Genomic DNA, 25,436 nt, shown 5'->3' with positions numbered 1-25,436 from the left:
GACAGCGGTGACGCTAATCAGAAGGCTAGACCGTCCAATTTCACGCCTTTAAATTTTAAAGGCGTGTTTGTGTGTGTGTTTATATAATTGCTATTATGTTTGCACTTTATGTGTAATGTTACTGACTGCAGAGATCAGTAAGATGTGTGTATTTTTTATTTATTAGTTTTATTTATTTAATATTATTTTTTAATTGAATGACTGTCTAGTAGTTCACAGATGTCGAAAAACTGAGTGTGGTAAAGCCACTGATTTTTTTTATGTATATTTCTGCAATCTGCACATTGTACTGACTTTCATTTTAATGTTTACACCAGGGTTCCTTGTCAGCACTTTATGCTCAGATGTTTGTAAGCTAAAAATAAACTATTGTGTATGTTCAAATATACTGTTGTGATTGAAGAAGTTAAATAAAAATGTCAGCCATCAATTCATGCATCACCTCATGTCATCATAACAGAGGTCTGTCTTCCAGGAAAGAACAGTTTAAAATTAATGTAATATAGTATTGGCCATACTATATGATGTATTGCTTGTCTTTGTTTAATAATACAGAAGACAAAGACCTTAAAAAATAATCGCATCGCAATCGCAATATTGGGGCAAAAAATCGCAATTAGATTATTTTCCATAATCGTTCAGCCCTAATATATATATATATATATATATATATATATATATATATATATATATATATATATATATATATATATATACATATATACTTTTTTTTTGTCTTTAAAACATCTTTGCAGACTGACTGTCCTGGACTGGTTGGGTTTTTTTTTTCAGGTCTGGTGAACTCAGCTCTTTGGTGTTGGTGTTCAGGAGTAGAGCCTTCTAATAATATTTATTCAACTTATAGAATTAAAGTTCTGCGAGTATTTTCTTTAGCAAATAAATATTGTATAGAATATTTAAAATCACCTACATTTTTGATGTTTACAATGCCCATTGTGTGTAATACTGGAATTTCCTACTACTGTGAACGCCTCATCTTTTACCTGACTGCCGGACATCCGCTTTTCCGCACACTTCGTTGAGTCCGCTCTGGGTGAGTGCCGCTGCTCTGCTTCTCTTCTTCTCTCCTAAATGTTTATACTCTGTTTGTGCAATTTAACGAGTTCTTTTAGTGATTTATAAAGCCAACCGAGGTATAACTCATATTAGAGTAACACAGTGGTTGCTTTTTCCTAGTGAAACTTTGTCATTTTTGTATGTAAAAGGAGTGTTTGATGAGCTAACAACCCGATGCTAATGCCTAGCGCTCCTTTGAGCCCAGTGTGAAATGAAAATTTGACTGTGAACCACGGTTATCGTGTTGTTTTATTAATTACATTTGGTGTGTTTGTCAGTCTGTTACATAAGGTGCAGTTAGTTCTCTTCACAAATCAGTTGGTTAAAACAGCCTCATTCTTTATGCTGTAAAGTTTTTAACGAACCGCCATCTTAGATTCAGTGTCAGCTGTCGGCAAGATCAAAGGAGCCATTTTACCGCCTCTGACCGAACACGGGAGAAAAAGAGTCGCGTGTGTGCAGGTCTTGTGGGTTAATTAAGACAAAGGAGGGGGGGGGGAACTGAGGATTAATCATAGGCTATGTCCCCACATACACGGGTATTTTTGAAAACGGAGATTTTCCGTTTCCGTTTTAAAAAACGATCCCGTCCACACATAAATGCAGAAATGAAGGAGAACACTGCTAGGAACATGCCAAAGCAGCAGGTGGCGCTATATTCTTAACCGTGTAGAAATGTTGGCCAATCAGAAGTCTAGAAACCTCGGTGGGAAATGGCAAACAAAGATGGGGCATAGAAGCAGAACCGAGTCATATGTGTGGAGGGACAGTAACTGTGTGTGTAAGCATTTAAACACTGCAGAGAGAACAATTAACAGTAACAGTATTGTAGAAATGCATTTCACCGAAACAATAACGTGGCGCACAGTGTGACGTCAAAAAAGGCGCTGCGTTTTCTCCGTTTCCATGTCCACACATAAATGCAAAAATGGAGTTTTCAAAAGATATCCTGGCAAGCGTTTTTAGAAATCTCCGTTTTCAGTGACCGCAAACGCATAGAAAAATCTCCATTTTCAAAAGTACCTGTGTACGTGTGGACATAGCCCAAGAATAATAACTCCTAAACAGAAGACTTTAATTTTTAAGAACTGTTTAACAAAGGCTTGTTTGTGCCAACCTAAATCTGCTGCACAGTTTAAATTCTCACTTTGTGGAAAATTAATGAAACAAACAACAGCCCACCTTCACATAAATAAAATATGGCAGTATATTATTATTAGTATGGTACATAGATATTTATTTTAAAAATACAGTATATTTACTATGATACTATGTGCAGTTAATAATATTTTAGGAAGTAGAATTTGAATGCAGACCACCTCAAATATTAAAGCCTTAAAAATATATCGTGCAGTTTTTCATGTATGAGTGTTTTGCAATCTTAACTGAGAGGTAGACCAAAGAAAACAGAGGAGAGTTGTTGTTTGTATTCCAGCTGTAGTAAACAAAGAAGTTTAGTGAATCTTTTTGACAACAGAGAGTGATGCAGTATTGATGCTAATTTGAGTTTTCTGATCCTGTATTTTTGCTCTTTGTCTTTTGTTACACAGAGTGAAATAGAAGCTTGGTTTTGCCTTTGCTGGTAAGTAAACAGTGATTGTAACTGAAGCAATATGAAACTGGGATTGTGTAACATGTTTAGCAATTTACATACAATAGTTTGGCTTTTTGTGATATCTTGCCATTTGCTCATGGGCAAAAACACATTTAGGTTTTATAAGCAGTAAGCCTCCCCACTAGACCTGTGAGTGTCCCTAAAAATGTCCCTGAAGTTTAATAGGCCATTTATGTCTAATTTTAATTTTAAAGGCTTATCAAAGCGTTTCTGTAGTAATTATTGTTTTTATTACACATGTTAAGGCCATTTGAGACTCTGCAATTAAATTTTGCCCTCTTTAGACTAAAGTGAGTTCATTTTGTCTGAGGTACAGTGCTGGGAAAAGTCTTTCTTCCTTGCAGATTTATTTTGTTCATGCTTTTTTGTCACATGTTTCAAATCATCTAACAGGGATGATATGAATAAATACAAAAGAGCATTTAAAAATTTAAGCAATAATAAAAGACTAAGAGAACCAGAGTTGTGAGTAGGCAATGTTGTGTATGTTAAAGCCTGTGTGTAATTTATGTACACTAAGTTTAAATTAGTTTCTTAATAATTTGCTCGATACAATGTGTTTGAAAATTTTATACAAAAGGGAAATATTGCAAAATACAAAAAGATTCCTGCCAACAGGTACAATGGAAGGACTCTTTATTATAATTTTTGTAATTGCAAAAATGGTGTGCCACTGTTGTTACTATGACATGTCAAAATTTACATGTATTTTAGGATTTACATATTCAGATCAGAACTAAAACCTGATGAGGTTTTCCGTTGATTCTAACAGTTGTGGTTTTTCCACACTTTATTAAGCACTGACTTGTGATAGAAAATGATGGAGCTAAAAAGCCATAATCTGTACCAACAAATATTGGTGCCTCTTCTTTGCACTTCTGTAGTATGCATGCCTTTATTACACATGTTATCACCATGTGAGACTCTGTAACTGAAGTTTGTCCTCTTCAGACTACAGTGAGTTCATAAAGGCTTGAAGAAATTGAGGATTTTACTAGTTATTTCATGTCACAGTAAATTGGATTGTGTGTGAAGAGGTTTAACAGTCTAAGTCATTAAACAGTGATCTGATGTGTTGTTTCCTTTCTCTAGGAGACTGATCTAACTGTCGCAAGTCTGGTAAGTAAAGGTTTTGTCTGCGGTACAGTGCTGAGAAAGGTCTTTCTTCTTTGCAGATTTATTTTGTTTATGCTTTTTTCACGTTTCAAATCATCTAACAAGGATGACCTGGATAAATACAAAAAGCAGTTTTAAAGTGATGATTTCATTTTTGAACCAGAACAACCTGGTCTAATGTAAAAACATGTTGGTCTCTAATACCCAGCTGTGGATGCCCTGATAGCAACAATTACCATCAAGCATTTACAGTAACTGGTAATGACTGGTTTACATCACTGGTTGATTTTGGTCCACTACAATTTCAGAATTGTCTTAATTAGATCCAAACAGGGCAGGCAAGAAAAGAAAAAAGTCGTAATTAAGGCCCAATATAGGGTTTTCAAGTCATACCACGTATCTTAATTTCATTAAAGTCCAGACTGATTAGTTTATACCAAGTGTTTTGTTTCATTCATTCAATTGGACTTGCTTGTGTGCTTCAGATCCTAAGTGTGATTAAACTTAAGCCCAGGACCTGATGAGTTGATGGTCCTGAAGTAGTAAAGGAACTCTGGGACATCACAGTAACAGCACCATGTTTGACTTTAATGCTGGTATTTTTCTCTCACTATAGATGATTCAGTTTAGTGCAGTTCGTCAGCACAGCTGTTGGTTATCATCGAGATATTATTAGGCAACTTGTTTTTGCCTGTTCAGCTACAATATCTGGGAGGGTTTTTGTTTTCTGGGGTCTCCAAATCCTTAGAAATCTATTTGTAAACTTTTACAGAACTATATGTGTTTGTTTCACATTAGAGCAGCTCACGACTGGCAGTTTAGGGACGATTAAATATTCACATAGGGCAGGGGTCTCAAACTCCACTCTTCAAGGGCCGGTGTCCTGAAGCTTTTCCACGTGTCCCTGTTACAAAACACCTGAATAACATTTGTAGGTCATTAGTGAGAGTATAGAATTTGACTGTGTGCTGAAGTGGCATCCCCTAAGACTACTCAAATTTAAGTAATTAAGTGTTTGGAAAAATGTACTTCTAAAAGTACTTTCATTGCATCATGTTCATTCACTCATGAGCTGCTATAACATGAATCAAATGGCTGAATTACCACCTCAGCATGCAGTCAGGTTCTGTAGAGTTTTGCTAATGACCTACTAATGTTATTCAGGTGTGTTGCAACAGGGACACATAGAAAAGTTTCTGGACACCAGGCCTTAAGGACCAGAGTTTGAGACCACTGGTGGTAGGGCATTGTGGATTTCAAAAGCTTCTTCCCTTAAATCACTGCCTAGAAACTGCTTTTTGTAATTTGTCATAATGACTTGCAAAGTATAGGTGGGATGAAAACATAAACATAAGACATTTTATAGTGGCCTGATATTTTTATCAAGGCTGTTTTTTTGAAAATAATCCTGGCTTAATTTACAAAAGATGAACTGTCTGAAAGTCATGTTTGTTTGTTTAAGAAATGTGGGAATGTCCAGCAAAGATCTTACATGCAACAGCTCAGATACAGCACTCACTTCTGTTCTTTTTATCATGAAATGATCTACAATGAAATTACCATCATACTAAATTTTGCTAATTAGGCCTTAATATCAGCTATGATAAGTTTATCATAGATTTAGTGTAGTGCTTATTGCTGTGTATCAAACATGCCCCAAATGTGACTGAAATATGTAGAAACTGCTGTGTAGAAACTAGCTGTCTCCAAATTTCTCATTTTGCCAAAATACATACAGAGTGGCTTGAAACTGTCTGCTCTAACCTCAGTGTGTTGGTTTTGTTGGACCATATAATATTTACAGTAAGTTACTGTAGCAGCACGTCTTGGTGTAAGTTTATAGTGTGTTTTTTTTTTAATTGTGTTAATAGAATTTGAATGCAGGCCACCTCAAATGTCAAAGCCTACAAACATTCCATACAAGCTATCATTTGTGATTGTTGCCTACTTTTAAATTGTGACATCACCATTTGATAAAGTGTGTAGTAGTAGGTGAAGCAAATCATTGGTTACGATCTCTACTCTCTTATGTAACTGAACCTAAATTTTGGAGCATTACATGACTCAGAAACTTGTGTGGCTTATTGCAAATGGATAAAACTACATATTACCTTTTATGAAGATGATCATCTTTATTAGGGTGCGGAAAAAGAAAACAGAGGAGAGTTGTTGCTGTCTAATGCTGATTGGAGTTGTCTGAGCCTGTATTTTTGTTCTTTGTCTTTTGTTACACAGAGTGAACAGCTCTTTGGCTTTGCCTTTGCTGGTAAGTAGACAGTAATGGTAATGTTTAGTAATTTACTTACAGTAGTTTGGCTATTTGTGTTATCTTGCCATTCACTCATGGGCAAAGACAAATAGTCAGGATTTAGAATCTGTAGCAGCAAAGCCCCCACACAGGACCACTGACTGCCCCAGAAAATGTCAATGAAGTTTAATAGCCCATTAATGTCTGATTTTAATTTTTGATGGCTTATCAAGTCCAAACATAGTTAAATGTCAGAGACATCTTTATGCAGTTGTTTGATTTCTCCTTATGTTTGTGGATTTAAGTGTGAGTATAGGTGGTACCTTAAACACTTAAGAGCACCACAGCTATCGATTTTTATTGTCTCTCTCATTCCACTTATGAATTAGCATGAAGTCAAAACGCTAGAAGTATTTTTCCTGAGTGACTGGCCTGAGTGCAGTTCACACTGCAGGCGAAAGCGCATCAAATCAGATTTTTTTGTCATGTTGGTATCAGTGATGGTATCATGGTATGACAGTGTGAACGGCACAAATCCGATATTTTAGAAAGCGACTGCTGTTTGAATTTCAATTGTCTTAATTAAGGTCCAAAATAGTGTTTTGAAATCATTTCACAGCTCTTGCTGATCATCAAGATGTTTTTAGGCAAATGTGAGAAGGTTTGTGTTCTTTTTGGCCAGTCAATAAATAATTTTGAGTTTAATGGATATAAAGTATTTAAAGCAGGAGGCCTGAAACTCTGCTGTAACCTCAGTGTGCGGGTTTATTTGGACCATATAATATTTACAGTAAGTTACTGTAGCAGCACGTCTTGGTTTGAGTTTATAGACTTAGTTTATTGTTTTAATAGAACGTAAAAATGTCCTTATAACAGTTCCACCATCATTTGTTAAACATTGTCATTCTGTTCACTCCAATAATTTACTGTAGAAGTCTTTAGTATTTAAAGCCCTACATGTACTGTATTTTTGAAATTATAAGGCATAACGTCAATAAACAATTCTGTTTTTAAGGCAGATTAAGCCAAACAAACAGTCAGATAAGTCAAACTTTATTCAAGTCATTCACAACAACTCTCAACACTGTTCAGTTGTAACACATAAAATACAGACCAATACACTCACTTTTTCAGTTCATTCTTCATCTACAAATCCATCAAACTCTTCATGGGTTGATCAGGTTGAAATCTGCTTCATAAGCATGTCTCTTAGCACGTGCCAGGTTCTTGTACACACACCATAATGTTATGTTGAAGCACCGTACAAATTACTCTACGAGGGTCCTGACTATGGTAGCCATAATGCTCTGACAATACATCAAGCAGCGCAGCTTTGTAGCTTACCAAAGTATTACTAAAATATTTGACAGAATTTTGAGCGCTGTGTACCACAGAAATCCCGTTCTAGGTCAGTAAGCATAACCAGAATCGATACACTAGGCACATTGTATGTTTTTGAGAAAATGACAGGGTTTTAGGTGTGCCATATAGTCTGAAGAATATGGTAAATCCAAGCATGTTGGAAATATGACTAATTCCATGCCTTTTGTGTCTTACAGGTGACCTGCTGCAGAAGATCCTCTCTCTCTATCATTATAAGCAATTCTGTCTATCCTATCACTCTCCCAACTCTATCTAATTTGAAAGCCATTCTATCTTGTATCCCTCTATCTCTACCGCTCTATCTAATTTGAAAGCCATTCTATCTTGTATCCCTCTATCTCTACCGCTCTATCTAATTTGAAAGCCATTCCATCTTGTATCCCTCTATCTCTACTGCTCTATCTAATTTGAGAATCCAAGTTTTGAGAATCCTTTCAGAATCCAATTTTCAGAAATCCAAGTTACCAGAACTTGATCTATCTGTTACAGAATTCTGAGAGATCTCTGCTCTCACTGCTCTTTCTTTCCTGTCATTAAGCTCTCTCACATTCAGTCATTTTGCTGGAAATTACAAGTTGAATATACAGTAGTAGAATTACAGTACAGTGGAACTTATAGTAGAAACTACTTACACAGCCCTACATTTGTCATTTTAATTTTGCATTACACTTTGGAATTAACACTTCTAGTTTGGCTTACTTTGATCAATTGTATAAAATATCACCTCTTTATAAGTTTACTTGTAATAAGATAATCTGGTTATTTTGTAATACATACATTCAGATAAATAATAAATTAGATCCAGTCTGTTAGTCTGTTTCATTGGCTATAACATTTGACTGCAAGTTTATAGTACTATTATTTAAGGACAAACCCATTTTGTCACTCAGTGTAAGTATTCAGTTAGTATTGTCATCGAGAAGTGCCTGTGGACCCAGACTTCCTGTTTCCTGACTGCTGCAGAAAATCCAGCTGAAGAATCCTCATCACCTGTCATCTTATCACCACACCACCACAGCTCCATATATTTGATTTCAATTTTAGATATCTGAAAGATTTACATAAACTCCCCTAAGAGCTAAGACTTTTATTATAGCCTGTTGATTGTTGAGATTTATTCTGCATATCATTTTATAGAAGTTGTAATTATTTACCAGTCTGGTTAAAAAAAATATAAGTAAAATTATACAGTTTCTAAGAGCTACAATAAAACGGACCAAATTGTTTCCAGAGAACTTTGAATTTCCTTTATTTTGAATTTGGAGTACAAATCAGCTTTTTAACATCTATTCATATATTCATAAAAACATTTTACAGTATAATAGTACATTTCTCAGATTTAACAGTAACTTGAGGAGTTGTACGTTTTTCTGTGTTTCAAGGTTCAGTTTTGTTTATATTTGTGTATAACCACATATAAGCTCCAGATTGTACTTCAGCAAAATGCCAAGAAAAGGTCAAAGGTCGCAGTCCCAAAAGCTTAGATGGCAAAAGCAGAAAGAACAGGTGAATGTTTCTCAGAGCAGTGAGCAGGTAAAGGTGTGTGTTTCAGCTTTTCCCAGCACAGAAGTGCAGAGCAGTGTTCAGACAGCCACAGTGTCTTATGCAGATGTGGTAAAGAAAGGTGTTCCCTCAGTGTCTGTCCCAGAGTCTGAAGTTATGCAGGTAATCCAGACTGAACCCCAGCTAACTGTACAAACACAGCATGATGGAGAGACAGCCAAAGTATCTTATGCAGATGTGGTAAAGAGAAGTGTTCCCTCAGTGTCTGTCCCAGAGCCTGAAGTTATGCAGGTAATCCAGACTGAACCCCAGCTAACTGTACACAAACAGCATGATGGACAAGCTCCAGGACAGTCTCATGTACAGGTTACAAACAGTGAAAGTCCACGAGTGAGTAGCGTCTGTGCTTCCCGAAGCCAGGCCGCTCCTAGGTATGGAAAGTACCGGAATCAGCAATGCATGGCTAACAGCTTGGTTTTCCTGTCATTCTTACATGAGGATGAATTTATTACCAGAGCAGATCTAAACCGTGTGTTGGACAAAGGCCATGCTGTCTATTCAGATGCCAGACTGAGGTTTGTGAACAGTGTGTTTCTAGCCTGCGATGAACTTCCCTCAGTTGTTACCAGCCGCAGACACGAGTATCAAGTCGACATGTCTCAGTTTGCTCATTACGGCACATTTGATGGTACAGATCACTTTCCGAGCCTTGAACAGGGATTACAGTGTTTGGCTTCAGACGTTCGCTATGCTTTGCTAGTCATGGGAGGAACAGTCATCGCTGTTAGCAGGCTGAATTCAGGTGAATATGCATATTTTGACCCTCACCCACGTAAGTCTACTGGTATGCCATTGTCGCTAAGTGTAAGTGGTGGAACTGCAGTTATGTTGAAATTCACACGTCTTAATGACATGATTGACAGGATCAAACGTTTGTACAGAATGTTCAGCATCGCACCAAGCTGCACTTATGAGCTACAGCCCATCGAGTTTCACAGTGAAAACGCTGCTGACCAAAGAGATGCTAATCAAACCACCGAATACAGACAAACAGCTACAAGTGCACCAGCACCAGCTTTAAATGAACGTGTTCATGAATTAAACTCTGAAATATACACTGAGCAGACACGGAAACCTGTGACCAAAGATTTAACCAGTGAAGTAATGTCATCCAGAGTTGATTCTTCAAATGAGACAGCTGCTCCCAGAAAAACCCATCATCCTTCTGATTATTTTGAAAAGGAAACCTCTGCATCCTCTGTGAGAGAAACTCAGGTAACACCAGATTCTATTCCTCAGAATGATTCAAACAGTGCCTCCAGTTCAACTAAGATAACAGAGGAACTCTCAGATAAACTGCTGAAATATAGTAAACATGAAAGGCAAAAAATGAGGAGAAGATTATTGACCCAACAAAAGCTACCACAGAGAAAGGAAAATCAGAAGACGAAAGAAAGGCAGATGTACAGGTTTGATGAAAGCTTCAAGGCAAAGAAAAAAAACTCAGCTCGGAAGTCTGATGATCCTGATCACAGACAGAAAAGGATTCTGTACAGAAATGAACTGTATAAATTAAATGCTACCTATAAGGAGAAAAAGAAAGAACATTTGAGAAAGATGTATAGAGAAAGTGCTGAAATTAGAGATAGAAAAAGAGAACGTGTCATAAGGACATATAAAGACAATCCCCTATTCAGAGATAAGCAGAAGGAACGTATAACAAGAAAATATAGAGAGTCTTCCATATTCAGAGATAAGCAGAAGGAACGTGTAACAAGAACATATAGAGAGTCTCCCATATTCAGAGAAAAGCAGAAGGAACGTGTAACAAGAACATATAGAGAGTCTCCCATATTCAGAGAAAAGCAGAAGGAACGTGTAACAAGAACATATAGAGAGTCTCCCATATTCAGAGATAAGCAGAAGGAGCGTATAAGAAGAATATACAGAACTTGTGCTGGATTCAGAGAAAAACATAAAGCTTACATGAGGTCATATGTATATAACCTATATAAAGAAAGCGAAGAATTTAAAAAGAAAAAACGATTTTACATGACTAAGCGGTATGGAGAAGAGAAACAATTTCAGCAACAACACAAGGACAATATGAGAGAACGAATGAGAGTAAAATATTGGAACGGTTTTTCTTTCAGACAGATGCATAATATCAGATGTGCAATGAATATAAAACGGAAATATCGCCAGATGCATCGACCAGCTGAGAGTTTACAGAGTCATCCAGAGAACACTTTAATGAATGAGGCCATATCTCGTTTCAGATCAAACATTAAGTCAGCACCATCTTATGTTTGTACTGTTTGTCTAAAAGCTTCTTTTCCTAATCAGGTGAAAATCTGCAAAAGACAAAATTACTCAAAACACCAGACTGTAGCTCATCAGTGTCTAACTGGTAAATATGTTCATGTGTGTGATGAAGCATGTCATGATCACTGCAGCTTTCCTGTTGAGAGAAAAAAAGAGTATATCTGTCACACGTGTCACAGTTCCCTCAAAAGTGGATGCATGCCCAGGCTTGCTGCTGTTAATGGTTTAGAACTGCAGGATATTCCAGCTGAACTTTGTGATCTCAACATTCTGGAGAGACATCTGATTGCCAAATGCATACCATTTGCTAAGATTATTCCTCTTCCAAAGGGGAGACAGAGACTCATACGTGGTAATGTGGTGTGTGTACCATCTGAAGTCCAACAAACAGTTGACTCTTTACCGAGGATCAGAAGCCAATCACAGATCATGAGGGTGAAATTGAAAAGACGACTGTGCTACAAAGGCCATCAGCTGTTCCAGACTGTCACCTGGTCTAAACTCATTCAAGCTCTGCGTAAACTGAAACAAATTCATCCACAGTACACAGATATTGTTATCAGAGATGATGCATTGCTTTGTGATCCAACGTTACCTGATGATGACAGCAGTGATGAAGCCAGCATGGCAAGTGATGATTATAATGAAGCAGATTTAATGGAAATTGACAACTATGAAAAAGATGCCCTTTTGTGTGAAAGTGAGTCTCAAAGTGACCAAGATATTAATATGCAATCCTGTGATGAACAACCAGAGGAACAAAATCCAGATGAACCAGAAAGTGATTTGAACAATGGAGGTTTTGCTCTAGAAAGTTGTCTGCAGCCTGTTGACATTTCAGAAGAGATTCTCTGTTTCACTGATAACACATATTGTGTGGCTCCTGCAGAAAGAAACAATCCTGTTAGCTTCTTCAGAACTCCTCATTTGGAAGCCATGGCATTTCCTGTGCAGTTTCCTACTGGTCAGAATACACTGGATGAAATGAGACGTCTCAAGCTCACACCGAGTGCATACTTCAAGTCAAGGCTTTTCAACATTGATGCAAGATTTGCTAAAGACACAAATTACCTGTTTTTCTCACAGTTTGTCACTGAAATACACTTGGCTAATTCCAGCATGACAATACAGCTAAGGAAAGGTAAAACTATGACGAAAGATGGACGCAAAATCACATCAGGAATGTTACAAAGTAAGACAGAAGTAGAGAAGCTGGTAAGAAATAAAGATGCAATCAGATTTATGCAGCCACTCAGAGGAACTCCAGCTTACTGGCAGAAAACTACCAGAGATCTATTCAGCATGGTTCGCCAAATAGGAACACCTCAGTTCTTTGTCACTTTCTCTGCTGCTGAGATGAGATGGCCTGAAGTGATTCAAGCAATAAAGAGACAGCAAGGTGAAGAGGTTGATTTTGAAGCCCTGGACTGGTCAGAAAAGTGTGAAATTCTAAGATCAAATCCAGTAACCACCATGCGAATGTTTGATAAACGTGTTGAGGCTTTGTTCAGAGATTTGCTTTTTTCTCCTGCACAGCCCCTTGGTGAGATCATTGATTACTTTTACAGAGTTGAGTTCCAGCACAGAGGTAGTCCACATATACACATGTTGCTGTGGATTCGAGAAAAGGTAGAAGCAGATGTGGATGATGACCAAACTGTCTGTGACTTTGTGGACAGATACATCTCAGCTCAACTCCCTGATCCAGAAAAACAACCTGAACTGCACAAAAAAGTCACTGAGCTACAAAAGCACAGCAAAAACCACACAAAGACATGCTTTAAGAGTGTGAACTCTGGTTGTAGATTTGGGTTTCCCAAACCACCAGCCACAAGAACAATGATTGTGAGACAGGATGAGGATTCAGACACTGAAGCTGCAAAAGCCAAACTCAGACCTTTGTTGAACCTGCTGAAGGAACCTGAAGCTGCTTCCCTCACCATAGAGCAGATTCTGTCACGATGCAACTTAACAATGGATGAGTATGAACAATGCCTCCAGGACATAAACAAGAAAACAGCTCTGATTCTGAAACGTGACCCAAATGAGTGTTGGATCAACAATTACAACCCAGACCTGCTTGAAGCCTGGAACTCTAATTTAGATGTCTCATTCATTTTGAATGCCTATTCATGTATAGAATACCTCTGTAAATATATAACAAAGAAAGAATCTGGCCTCTCTGAATACCTGAAGACAGTTATTGACAACTCTGATAAGAACACCGTCAATGAATGTGATGAAATGAGAGCTGTGATGCAGGCTTACTCAAAAAAGAGAGAAATCAGCGCACAGGAGTGTGTGACTCGAGTCTGTGGCCTAAAAATGAAAAAATGTTCCCGCAGTGTTGTATTTGTACCAACAGATGATAACCCAGTAAAAATGAGTCGGCCCATGAGCTTCCTGGAAAGCACAACACATGACAGTTGTAATATTTGGATGACAAGTTTGAGTGATAAATACAAATGCAGACCTGAGACCCCAGAATATGAGGAAATGTCACTGGCTGATTTTGCTGCCTTGTGCAGGTTGGTGAGTGGTCCAAATGAAGGAAAAGATGTGCTTCCTCTTCTAAACCAGCTTGGATTTGTACAAAGGCGAAAGAATGATAAACCAGCTATAATCAGGTATTACCACTGTTCACAGGAAAAAGATCCTGAGCAATATTATGGTCGACTGTTGAGACTTTACCTTCCACACAGATCAGAGCAGGAACTGAAACCACAAGGGTTCCAAACCTATCAGTCCTTCTACAACTCAGGTTTTGTACGACTTCCATGTTCAGACCACAGTGAGTCTGTGAAAAGGGTTGTGAAAAGAAATAAAGACAAGTATGAGAAGAACTCTGAGGATATTGAGAGTGCACTGGAAGAGTTTGAACAAAATAGGGATGTTGTGATTGATGAATGGTGTAATCTTGCTCCTGAATCTGAAGTTGTGAGGCTGCAATGTGATGAGAATCTTCCTGAGAGACATTCTGATGATGAGAACGAACAGGAGAATGTTCCCGACTACAGTCGTCAGTCTGATGCTGTAACAAAGATCAGAGCCGTCAGAGAACAACCTGCAGTAGATCCAGCCGTGGTACGTGTAATGTATCAGAATCTGAACCAGAAGCAGGCCTGCGTGTTCTATGCCATAAGAGACTGGTGTATTCAGCGAGTTTGTGGTTTGAACCCAGATCCATTTTTCTTCTATATCAACGGTGGTGCAGGAACTGGAAAGTCACATCTGATTAAGTGTATTCATTCTGAAGCATCAAAGATCCTGAGCAGACTGCCTGCTAATGCAGAAGAAGCTGACATATCAAATCCAACTGTTTTACTGACTTCATTTACCGGTACAGCAGCTTTTTCTATCAGTGGCTCTACGTTACATTCTCTACTGAAACTACCCAGGAGTCTGAAACCACCCATTCAAGGACTTGGTAACCAACTGGATGAAGTCAGATCTGAGCTGATGAATGCTGAAATTATTGTTATTGATGAGATTTCAATGGTTTCAAAACCCCTTTTTGCCTATGTGGATGCAAGACTGAAACAAATCAAAGGCACTCAGAGACCTTTTGGTGGAATGTCAGTTTTAGCTGTTGGAGATTTTTACCAGCTGCCACCAGTGCGACAGTCTAAACCTCTCTGTGTTTACGATCCAGAACAGATTGACCTATGGCAGGAGCATTTTCAGATGATCACTCTAACCGAGATCATGCGTCAGAAAGATGATGTGACCTTTGCAGAGATGCTGAACAGGATTAGAGTCAAAGAAAAGACAGATGAGCTTTCTCAGTGCGACAGAGATTTGCTGTCACAGGCTGTGACTGCACCAGAAGAATGTCCAACTGAGGTCTTACACATTTATGCCACCAACAAGAATGTGGAATCCCACAACACAGATACCCTGAAGAAGCTTCATTCAAACATCATAATCATCAATGCAGACGATTTCCAGAAGGATAAATGTACAGGCAGAATGGAACGAAGAGACAAACCATTTACAGGTGGGCGAAATGATTTACCTGACACTCTGAATGTTGCTGAAGGAGCTCGAGTCATGCTGACCAGAAACTTGGACACACTAAACGGTTTAGTCAACGGTGCTTTTGGTATACTGATAAAGGTGGTGAGATCTGAAAATGATGGACACATAATTAAACTGGGGCTCAGGATGGACAACCGGCAGCCTATGAGACACAACCGCAGTGCTAATGCAGCATCTGATGATCTTGTTTACATTGAGAGAGCAGAGGAGAGTCTGAAGTTTAAAGGAGCAGTACGCAGACAGTTTCCTGTAAAGCTAGCATTCGCTTGCACAATTCACAAAACTCAGGGTCTTACAACACAGACAGCTGTAGTTTCAATGAAGAACATTTTTGAACCAGGTATGGCTTACGTTGCTCTCAGCAGGGTGACGTCTCTCAGTGGACTCTATTTGCAGGACTTGGATGAGAAAAAGATTTACGCCAATCCCGAGGTAACTGCAGCGCTCCAAACCATGAGACAAGCCAGTGTTGAGGAAATGATGCCTCTTCTTCAGGTCAGAGAAACAGCCAGCAGACTTGACACTCTTACACTGATCCATCACAATACAGAGGGTTTGCCATCTCACATCAGTGACATCAAGAGTCATCATGAAATGTGTTTAGCAGATGTTTTGTGTCTCACTGAGTCTCACCTTCAAGGCTCCTTTGTTGCAGACAGTCTTCATTTGGACGGCTACACCATGTTTAAACGCAACAGACATGTGTCCTACACAAACTTTCCTCACATGGCCAGCAGAAGTGGTGGGGGAGTTGTTGTGTATTTGAGGAATCATTTTCAGGTTCAGGTAAAACAGTATCTGCATAATGTCACTGATCTTGAGTTTTTAGTGTTGAAGGTTCAGGCTCCATTCCCTGCGCTCATTGCTGTTGTGTACAGACCCCCTGACTACAGTTTGACACCATTCATGCAAAACCTGGTAAGTCTTTTAGATTCACTTGAAATCATGGACTGTCACCCAATCATTGTGTGTGGAGATTTTAATGAAAACCAGTTGCAGAGTGGAAGAAAACAGATTCTGGAGCAGTTTCAGTCGAGAGGGTATTCACAGCTGATCACTTCTGCCACTACAGACAAGAACACCCTGCTTGACCTCATTTTTATTTCTCAGCCACAGAAATGTCTGTATTCAGGTGTTCTGAGATCATATTACAGTTACCACAACCCTGTCTTTTGTGTCCTGTCCTCGAGCCAATCATGAAGTCGTCTGGTGAGTTTTGAAACAATTACAGATCATGTTTGTTACAGAGTTTACTGATTGTAGAGCATGAAAAAGATTTTTCATTGAAAAAAGGGTCTTCCCTACTCTGTCTGTCAGAAGACCCTTTCTTATTGCAATGTTATTAATCATTTCACCAAATCATTGCTGAACTTCATGCAGAACAGAGAACATCTGCTATCATGCACCTCTGATCTGAAATGTGCTGCAACATTTATTAAACCAACATCATTTCTTTTATTCTCATGTTTTAAATGACTAAATCTTTTTACTGTGACGTATGTAGCTCAACAAACGAGATCTTCCCCTCCAAGGGCTTGAAAATATGAAATAGTAAATAAATAAATCCCACATAAATGCAGGTATTTATTATGGCTCACATGAATAAATACAGACAATTATATTTTCTTGATTATAGTAGCTTTTGTAGAATCAAAAGTTTTTGTGATGAATGAGGTTTTGCTTATCATGTTTTACAGGTAAAAAATGTCAAAAGTTATAAACTATCTTTACGCTACCAGAGATGTCTATAATGATACATTATGTAGAGAAAAACATTAGTACAGCTTACAGAATATGTATAAAAACTGATTTAGAAGTAAATGGATAGTTTTCTGAAAGTTCCCGACTACAGTTTAACACCACCCACCCAGATCAGCCCCCAAGTGTCTATGTAATGCTGGTATGGTGTGTGAGTTTGACTTGGCCTTTATCCGGGTGGGTTTGGGTTTGGGTGGATAAAGGCCAAGTCAGAATTCTCTGAGCAGCTGGAAAAAGCTGCTAATAAACAAAGACATCAAAAAGTGTGGGCTTTAGGTGTAGCCCCCGCTTTCTGATGCACTAATTAGACTTAGTAACCGACACCCCATACCAGCATTACATAGACACTTGGGGGCTGAGCTGGGTGGGTGGTGTTATAAGCACGTGTTTTGTTAGATATATTTTTTCAGACACCATCTTCATGAACTGCTGAGCCAAACCTGATCCATCAGTGCTGGACTGCACAGATAACTACATGCCACAAGGAGACTGCTGTGTTATGAATTGCCATACCAGTGTGTCTTCAATGGAGAAGATGACACACCCATCACCTGACCTCCTGCCTGATCTGGAGACCATCATCATGCTACCACACTACACACCTCTGAGACCATCAATGATGACTCATACTGAGGAAACTGTATTTCCTGTCAGAGATGCTCAGTGATCCTCAGAGCAGAGAGAGGTATCATTCTTTATCTTTGATAAAAAAAAATGTCAGTGTTTTTAATTCAATTAATTAATTAAAATCCTGTTTATTGCATAAATAATTCCACACTCAAATGATTATACTTGTTGACACTTTTTGAGTTTTAATTCACATTATGGATTACAAATCTATGCTTTTTCTACTCTGTCTCTCTGTGCAGGTATTGCTGTCTTCTGAGTTCTTCTGTGTCCCAACTGAGGCCTTCAAACCTCATTGCAGAGCTCATGTCTTTCCTCACCATCATGTGAGTGTGAGATTGCTCTGGATTCTGGTTATGTGGCCTGCAGCACCTATAAGGTATTTCAACATTGTTCATTGTATAACTTATTTGTAGTTTTTAGGGTTTCTACAGACAAAAAAAATGTTCCTTTTTCTGTATTTTTTAGAACAAGCTCGTCCAGTGTGCCTGCATTCCAGCTTCTTAGACTCTACGCAAGTGGACAGAGTATCAGTGTTTGGCCACTCTTACAGACACTGACTTCTGTCAATTCACTTCTACTGATCGGGCACCTCACTCCAGGAAGACAGAGGGCTGCAAGCCTGTCATCATTTCCAGTGTGGCTTTGTATTCTTGGGTTAGCATCAGATTTTTCCCACAAATATTCAAAGGTAACACTTGTTTTAAGCTTAGTTATTAAATCAAAAGTCTTCCCTTGTGTCATGTCTGTGAAGGTTCTCATGGTGTCCTTTGATGTAGTCTCTCTCTTCACTTGCATACCCACTACAGAGGCAGTGGAGACTGTCAGAAAACGACTACAAGAAGACAGCTCCTTGGAAGACAGGACCAACTTCACACCCGATCAGATGTGCACACTGTTAGACCTCTGCCTCACCACTACATATTTCAAATACAACGAGGGTTTCTACAGACAAAAACATGGCTGTGCCATGGGTTCCCCTGTGTCACCTGTTGTAGCCAACCTTTACATGGAGGAAGTGGAAAGGAAGGCTCTTGGCTCTTTCAAAGGAAGAGTACCCAGCCACTGGTACAGATATGTAGATGACACCTGGGTCAAAATCAAAAGGCAAGAAGTGGAATCCTTCACTGCGCACATTAACACCGTGGATAAAAACATCAAGTTCACCAGGGAAGACACAAAGGACGACTGTTTGCTTTTCCTGGACTGCGCTATGCACATTGAAGAGAACGGCAAACTCAACATCGAAGTTTACCGGAAGCCCACACACACGGACCAGTACCTCCTCTTTGACTCCCATCACCCTCTGGAACACAAACTTGGAGTAATTAGGACACATGTCAGTGTTTTTTAATTCAATTAATTAATTTAAATCCTGTTTATTGCATAAATAATTCCACACTCAAATGATTATACTTGTTGACACTTTTTGAGTTTTAATTCACATTATGGATTACAAATCTATGCTTTTTCTACTCTGTCTCTCTGTGCAGGTATTGCTGTCTTCTGAGTTCTTCAGTGTTCCAACTGAGACATTCAAACCTCACTGCAGAGCTCATGTCTTTCCTCACCATCATGTGAGTGTGAGATTGCTCTGGATTCTGGTTATATGGCCTGCAGCACCTATAAGGTATTTCAATATTGTTCATTGTATAGCTTATTTGTAGTTTTTAGGCCTTAACACAACTAAAATGTTCCTTTTTCTGTATTTTTTAGAATAAGCTCGTCCAGTGTGCCTGCATTCCAGCTTCACAGAAAAGAACATCAGACACCAGCGAGGGAGGATAAGAAAGACAGACACAACAACATTGTCATCCCCTATGTAGCCGGTGTATCAGAAAAACTCAGGAGAGTTTTCTCCAAGCATGACATCCCAGTGTACTTCAGACCCAGTAACACACTCAGACAGAAACTGGTTCACCCGAAAGACAAAACTCCTAAACACAAACTTAACAATGTGGTGTATGCTGTACAGTGCAGCGAGGAATGCTCAGACTTCTACATCGGAGAGACCAAACAGCCACTTCACAAGCACATGGCACAACATAGAAGAGCCACCTCCACAGGACAAGACTCAGCAGTCCATCTGCATCTAAAGGACAAAGGTCAGTCTTTGAGGATGCCAATGTTCACATTTTGGACAGATGGAGGAGTGAAAGAAGCCATTTACGTCCACTGTGAGCGACCATCTTTAAACAGAGGCGGTGGTTTACGACACCAACTGTCTGCCATCTATAATCCAGTTTTGAGTTCCCTCCCCAGACACCGTAACGTCCACTCACATCCTGGGAGTGGGCGTGGGTGATTTCCTGACCTCGGGAAATCACATGATAGGGTGGGGCCAGGTTTCACAATGAGCTCACCCGAAACCCTGGCTGATTGGGACCCACACCCACTTTCACACCTTGGCTCATGTGATTAGGTAGAGGATCATCAGGGGGTTCTTTGTCCCTCTTTGGGGGGAAACTCCCACTGGGTTTAAATCTGGGACTCTCCACCATTGACCCTTAGAACTGAAGAAGCTTCTCGGATGAGAGGTGAAACGTCTTCAAGGAACTCAAAGAAGTCCAGACGCTTTTCTTTCCAAGCTCCTTAGACTTCACTTGTGTTAATTACATTTTATTTGTTGTTGTTTTCTTTTAGATTTATATGCAGTGATTGGATGTGGTGGAGCTTTGTTAACCGTGTGGAAAACATCTGTTTGTGATGATATTTACAATGAGGCTTTAAGGTGACAGTTTCCATGTAATTTCAATCCTCTTACTAAGCAAAAACATGTTTGCAATTAACATATTTTTTCAGTTTTGTCTTTTGGATTTATGGTTAACATTCCTCTGTGACAGCAAATACTAAACTGGTCCAAGTAACCAGCATATCATTGGTCAAAGGCAAAAAGGACCACATGTCACACTAGCAATGAATTTTTGACTGTGTTTGTGTTAGTATAGAGTAGGTCTAACAGTGGTTTTCCACATCTGCTCTAATATATATAGATAATGGGTCAGACATATAAAGTCATTTTGAAAAGTTCATAAAGGTCATTTATATGTGTTCCTCTTTATCATTTTATATCAGGTCACACAGCTGACTTGAGTTTTGATCAGAGTAGAACCATAACATTCATGCTAATGGTTCTACTGTTTACAGTTACTTTATGATGGATTTCACCCTGGTCACAGCACTATGTGAAAAGCTGTTAGAGGTAAAGTTAAGCCAATTAATACATCATCATAAGTCACTCTCTAACGCAGGGCAGTGATTATTATTCACCATATTTATCATCGAATCATCTTGTGCACTTATTAACTAAATGTTGTTTGTTTGTTTTTTTTTGTTTGTTTGTTTGGGGTTTTTTTGTTGCCATTTTTACCTTTCACCAACTGTGTAAATTCTGCAATTTTACCTTGGTTTTGTTTCACATCAGTTTATCTGCTGGCTGGTATTCCTGTCTTCCTTCTCTCACCCCAACCGGTCGCAGCAGATGGCCGCCCCTCCCTGAGCCTGGTTCTGCTGGAGGTTTCTTCCTGTTAAAAGGGAGTTTTTCCTTCCCACTGTCGCCAAAGTGCTTGCTCATAGGGGGTCATATGTCATATGATTGTTGGGTTTTTCTCTGTATCTATGAAGCGCCTTAAGGCGACTTTTGTTGTGATTTGTTGCTATATAAATTGAATTGAATTGGTTTTCTTTCTTTTCTAATGTTTCTGGTCATTTTTCACAGTTAAACAAGTAACTTTGAGGTTACGTCATCGTTTTCAGCTGTTATCTGTATACATTTTTTTCCTAATAATTACATTTCTGCAAAATTATAGCAGTTCTGGTAAGTTGTAATATTTCTGCCAAGTTATTAATTTTTTAATAAATTATTACATTTCTGCTAAGTTGTAGCTTCTGGTAAACTACAACATTTCTGCTGAATTGTTATGTTTCTTCTAAGTTATTGCATTTCTGCTAAGTTATTACATTTTTGCTAACTTGATGTTCTTCTGCAAAGTTATTAAAATTTCAACAACTTTTTAAACGCTGACTTTGATTTCTTCAGCTTCTTCAGCTATTTTCAACTATTTTCAGCAGACAGCTTCAGCTTTACAGTTTCCTCTAAGTGATTGCAGTTCTGCTAAGTTATTCCATTTTAGCAAAGTTCCTTTGCTTCTGCAAAGTTTTTACAATTTCTGCAACTTTTCAGCTTTTTCAGCTACTTTTTGCATACAGCTTCAGCTTTAAGCATCCACACTGCATTTTCGCAGGAAATGCAAATTTTTCTAGTTATTATTATATTTTATTTTTCCGTACGTTTTTTGAAAGCCTACTCCTTCAAAACCGTTCAACTTAGAAAAACCATTCAAACATCGTTAGATTCCTATTATTTTGGACAACATTGCTTCTATTTTTCTCATTTTTAACATTTATATTTTTAATTTTATTCAACTTTATTCAACAAAAATTTCCCATGTATTTCAATGGGGAGACCCTTCAAATTCTCATTCAACTTACTCATTTTTAAATTCTTACTACTTCAACATACGTTCACATAGAGCCACCATTCAAACTTTAAAACGAAGACAAGACATTCAACTATTCAACTTGTATTTATCTTTTCAATATCTATTATACTTTTTCTTCAGTTCCAGTTTAAGTTTCATGATGTTTTTTCACCCGTTTCAGAGTTTATAATGGGTGTGTATGGGACGGAATGTTGGGGCTAGAGTGAGGCAGCTCAACTGCTAGAGTGAGAGGAGCAAAAAAATTAATCTTAAAATCTTTTTTAAAACTGCTGCTGTGTCCTCAGCGTTTGCTCTACAGGTATGATTTTACCCTCAAAACGTAGCCATGGCTGTCCTCTTTCATCCAATGTGTTTACTATTGTCCTAGGTGTTACGGTTCTTTCGTAAATGTCACCAATGCACAGCCTCCTCCCTCCAACTCTTCCATAGACTCTAATGTTAAAATGGCTCAGAAGGTTGGTTTGAAAATCAGAAGAGCATGGTGTCTTTCCACTGTCACCACGTCCATATAATAAACTCCACAGGCATGAAAACTGAGAATTCAGTAGACTAGAAGCTGCTGTCGCTCACGGTGAAAGAATTTTGTCAATACGACTTTTACTTTTCATTTGGGAGCGATTTGTTTCGGCCTGACTTTTCTGTTCATTTTAAGCAGCAAAAGTGAGGCGCATGTCTGTGTACGTGTGTATGGAGCCATTGGGTGCGGTCACTATAGCAACCAGGCTCACACCTGCCTGCTTAACGAGCTCTGCCTGCCACTGTGCCAAGATTCATATTAAACACTTCTCTTTCAACTGCTGCTGTGTCCACAGTGTCACAGCCATCATTTTACCCTCAAAACGTCGCCATCGTTGTTCTTTTTCCAACATCTTGTCTTTCAAAGCTCAGAGATGTAAACTTTTTAAACTGTGTGGGTCCAAGTGGAGGGATCACATTTTAGTCATTCAGTGATTCAAAGAATATGACCTTTTAATATTCTTTCAGATGTTTTCTGACTCTAAATGTTCTTTTCTCATTTCTTAGGTTTTTCTAATTTACAATTAAAACATTTTCAGCTTTTTTCCAACTTCTTCTTCTGTGTAACCTTCAGCTTTTAGCAGTTCAGCACCTTTGTTTTCAGGTTAAATTCGGGTTTTTTTTGTTGTTTTTTTTTAATCTCATTCAATATTTTTAACTCAAAATTCAGCAATTAATTCATTTCAGTGCATACATTCAGATTCAAGCATTCACACTGCAGTTTCTTCAGAAAATGCACTTTCTAGTTATTAGTGTGAATGCTTGAAAAGCATTCACAGTATTGTTATTCTAATCTTTATTATTATTATATTTTATTTTTCCGTACGTTTTTTGAAAGCCTACTCCTTCAAAACCGTTCAACTTAGAAAAACCATTCAAACACCGTTAGATTCCTATTCTTTTGGACAACATTGCTTCTATTTTTCTCATTTTTAACATTTATATTTTTAATTTTATTCAACTTTATTCAACAAAAATTTATAATGTATTTCAATGGGGAGACCCTTCAAATTCTCATTCAACTTACTCATTTTTAAACTCTTACTACTTCCACATACATTGACATAGAGCCACCATTCAAACTTTAAAACGAAGACAAGACATTCAACTATTCAACTTGTATTTATCTTTTCAATATCTATTATACTTTTTCTTCAGTTCCAGTTTAAGTTTCATGATGTTTTTTCAGCCGTTTCAGAGTTTATAATGGGTGTGTATGGGACGGAATGTTGGGGCTAGAGTGAGACAGCTCAACTGCTAGAGTGAGAGGAGCAAAAAAATTAATCTTAAAATCTTTTTTAAAACTGCTGCTGTGTCCACAGCGTTTGCTCTACAGCCATCATTTTACCCTCAAAACGTAGCCATGGCTGTCCTCTTTCATCCAATGTGTTTACTATTGTCCTAGGTGTTACGGTTCTTTCATAAATGTCACCAATGCACGGCCTCCTCCTTCCAACTCTTCCATAGACTCTAATGTTAAAATGGCTCAGAAGGTTCGTTTGAAAATCAGAAGAGCATGGTGTCTTTCCACTGTCACCACGTCCATATAATAAGCTCCACAGGCATGAAAACTGATAATTAGGTAGACTAGACATTGCTGTCGCTCACGGTGAAAGAATTTTGTCAATACGACTTTTACTTTTCATTTGGGAGCGATTTGTTTCGGCCTGACTTTTCTGTTCATTTTAAGCAGCAAAAGTGAGGTGCATGTCTGTGTGCGTGTGTATGGAGCCATTGGGTGCGGTCACTATAGCAACCAGGCTCACACCTGCCTGCTTAACGAGCTCTCTCTGCCACTGTACCAAGATTCATCTTAAACACTTCTCTTTCAACTGCTGCTGTGTCCACAGTGTTAAAGCCATCATTTTACCCTCAAAACGTCGCCATCGTTGTTCTTTTTCCAACATCTTGTCTTTCAAAGCTCAGAGATGTAAACTTTTTAAACTGTGTGGGTCCAAGTGGAGGGATCACATTTTAGTCATTCAGTGATTCAAAGAATATGACCTTTTAATATTCTTTCAGATGTTTTCTGACTCTAAATGTTCTTTTCTCATTTCTTAGGTTTTTCTAATTTACAATTAAAACATTTTCAGCTTTTTTCCAACTTCTTCTTCTGTGTAACCTTCAGCTTTTAGCAGTTCAGCACCTTTGTTTTCAGGTTAAATTCGTTTTTTTTTTGGTTTTTTTTAATCTCATTCAATATTTTTAACTCAAAATTCAGCAATTAATTCATTTCAGTGCATACATTCAGATTCAAGCATTCACACTGCAGTTTCTTCAGAAAATGCACTTTCTAGTTATTATTATTATATTTTATTTTTCCGTACGTTTTTTGAAAGCCTACTCCTTCAAAACCGTTCAACTTAGAAAAACCATTCAAACATCGTTAGATTCCTATTCTTTTGGACAACATTGCTTCTATTTTTCTCATTTTTAACATTTATATTTTTAATTTTATTCAACTTTATTCAACAAAAATTTATAATGTATTTCAATGGGGAGACCCTTCAAATCCTCATTCAACTTACTCATTTTTAAACTCTTACTACTTCCACATACATTGACATAGAGCCACCATTCAAACTTTAAAACGAAGACAAGACATTCAACTATTCAACTTGTATTTATCTTTTCAATATCTATTATACTTTTTCTTCAGTTCCAGTTTAAGTTTCATGATGTTTTTTCACCCGTTTCAGAGTTTATAATGGGTGTGTATGGGACGGAA

At 38.1% G+C, this 25,436-nt stretch overlaps 2 protein-coding genes and 1 long non-coding RNA gene across 6 annotated transcripts; all 3 read left to right on the top strand.

Annotated features, from left to right (window-relative positions):
* The first annotated feature begins 809 nt into the window (after nt 1–809).
* Nucleotides 810–8,664, top strand: LOC146697947 (uncharacterized). The gene is made up of 5 exons (XR_014922946.1): nt 810–1,054; nt 2,628–2,659; nt 3,785–3,811; nt 6,044–6,074; nt 7,616–8,664. It is a non-coding gene; the product is annotated as an uncharacterized LOC146697947 (long non-coding RNA).
* A 2,693-nt stretch (nt 8,665–11,357) lies between these two features.
* Nucleotides 11,358–18,069, top strand: LOC146697946 (uncharacterized). Of its 4 annotated transcripts, XM_085472885.1 has the most exons (3): nt 11,358–15,800; nt 15,961–16,091; nt 16,184–16,244. In XM_085472885.1, the coding sequence occupies exons 1-2, from the start codon at nt 11,466–11,468 to the stop codon at nt 16,069–16,071; spliced, it is 4,446 nt and encodes a 1,481-aa protein (XP_085329011.1). In that variant the 5' UTR covers nt 11,358–11,465; the 3' UTR covers nt 16,072–16,091; nt 16,184–16,244. The 4 variants fall into 4 exon arrangements, 3 of the variants coding, with proteins under 3 accessions (XP_085329011.1, XP_085329008.1, XP_085329009.1); XR_014922945.1 differs by adding an exon at nt 17,933–18,069 and having other exon boundaries at nt 11,358–17,748; XM_085472882.1 differs by having other exon boundaries at nt 11,358–16,091.
* Nucleotides 18,070–18,205: 136 nt separating this feature from the next.
* Nucleotides 18,206–21,708, top strand: LOC146697945 (uncharacterized). Its single transcript, XM_085472886.1, has 4 exons — nt 18,206–18,381; nt 18,470–19,029; nt 19,184–19,320; nt 19,407–21,708. The coding sequence occupies exons 2-4, from the start codon at nt 18,577–18,579 to the stop codon at nt 19,993–19,995; spliced, it is 1,179 nt and encodes a 392-aa protein (XP_085329012.1). The 5' UTR covers nt 18,206–18,381; nt 18,470–18,576; the 3' UTR covers nt 19,996–21,708.
* Nucleotides 21,709–25,436: the final 3,728 nt, after the last annotated feature.

Source organism: Copadichromis virginalis, linkage group LG11, assembly GCF_057382275.1.
Source record: "Copadichromis virginalis isolate Kocher_CV1m ecotype Utaka linkage group LG11, C_Virginalis_male_GT1.1, whole genome shotgun sequence".
In the NCBI taxonomy this organism is placed as follows: Eukaryota; Metazoa; Chordata; class Actinopteri; order Cichliformes; family Cichlidae; genus Copadichromis; species Copadichromis virginalis.
Note: the sequence above shows the minus strand (reverse complement) of the source record. Positions and strands in the feature narration are given on the sequence as shown.

Bases quoted from the DNA above. Each gene is read 5' to 3' on its own strand.
- LOC146697946 (XM_085472882.1), top strand. From the start codon at position 11,466: ATGCCCAGGCTTGCTGCTGTTAATGGTTTAGAACTGCAGGATATTCCA.
- LOC146697945 (XM_085472886.1), top strand. From the start codon at position 18,577: ATGTGCACACTGTTAGACCTCTGCCTCACCACTACATATTTCAAATAC. The intron at 19,030-19,183 runs GTCAGTGTTTTT...CTCTCTGTGCAG, and splicing joins TTGGAGTAATTAGGACACAT to GTATTGCTGTCTTCTGAGTT. The intron at 19,321-19,406 runs GTATTTCAATAT...TGTATTTTTTAG, and splicing joins TGGCCTGCAGCACCTATAAG to AATAAGCTCGTCCAGTGTGC.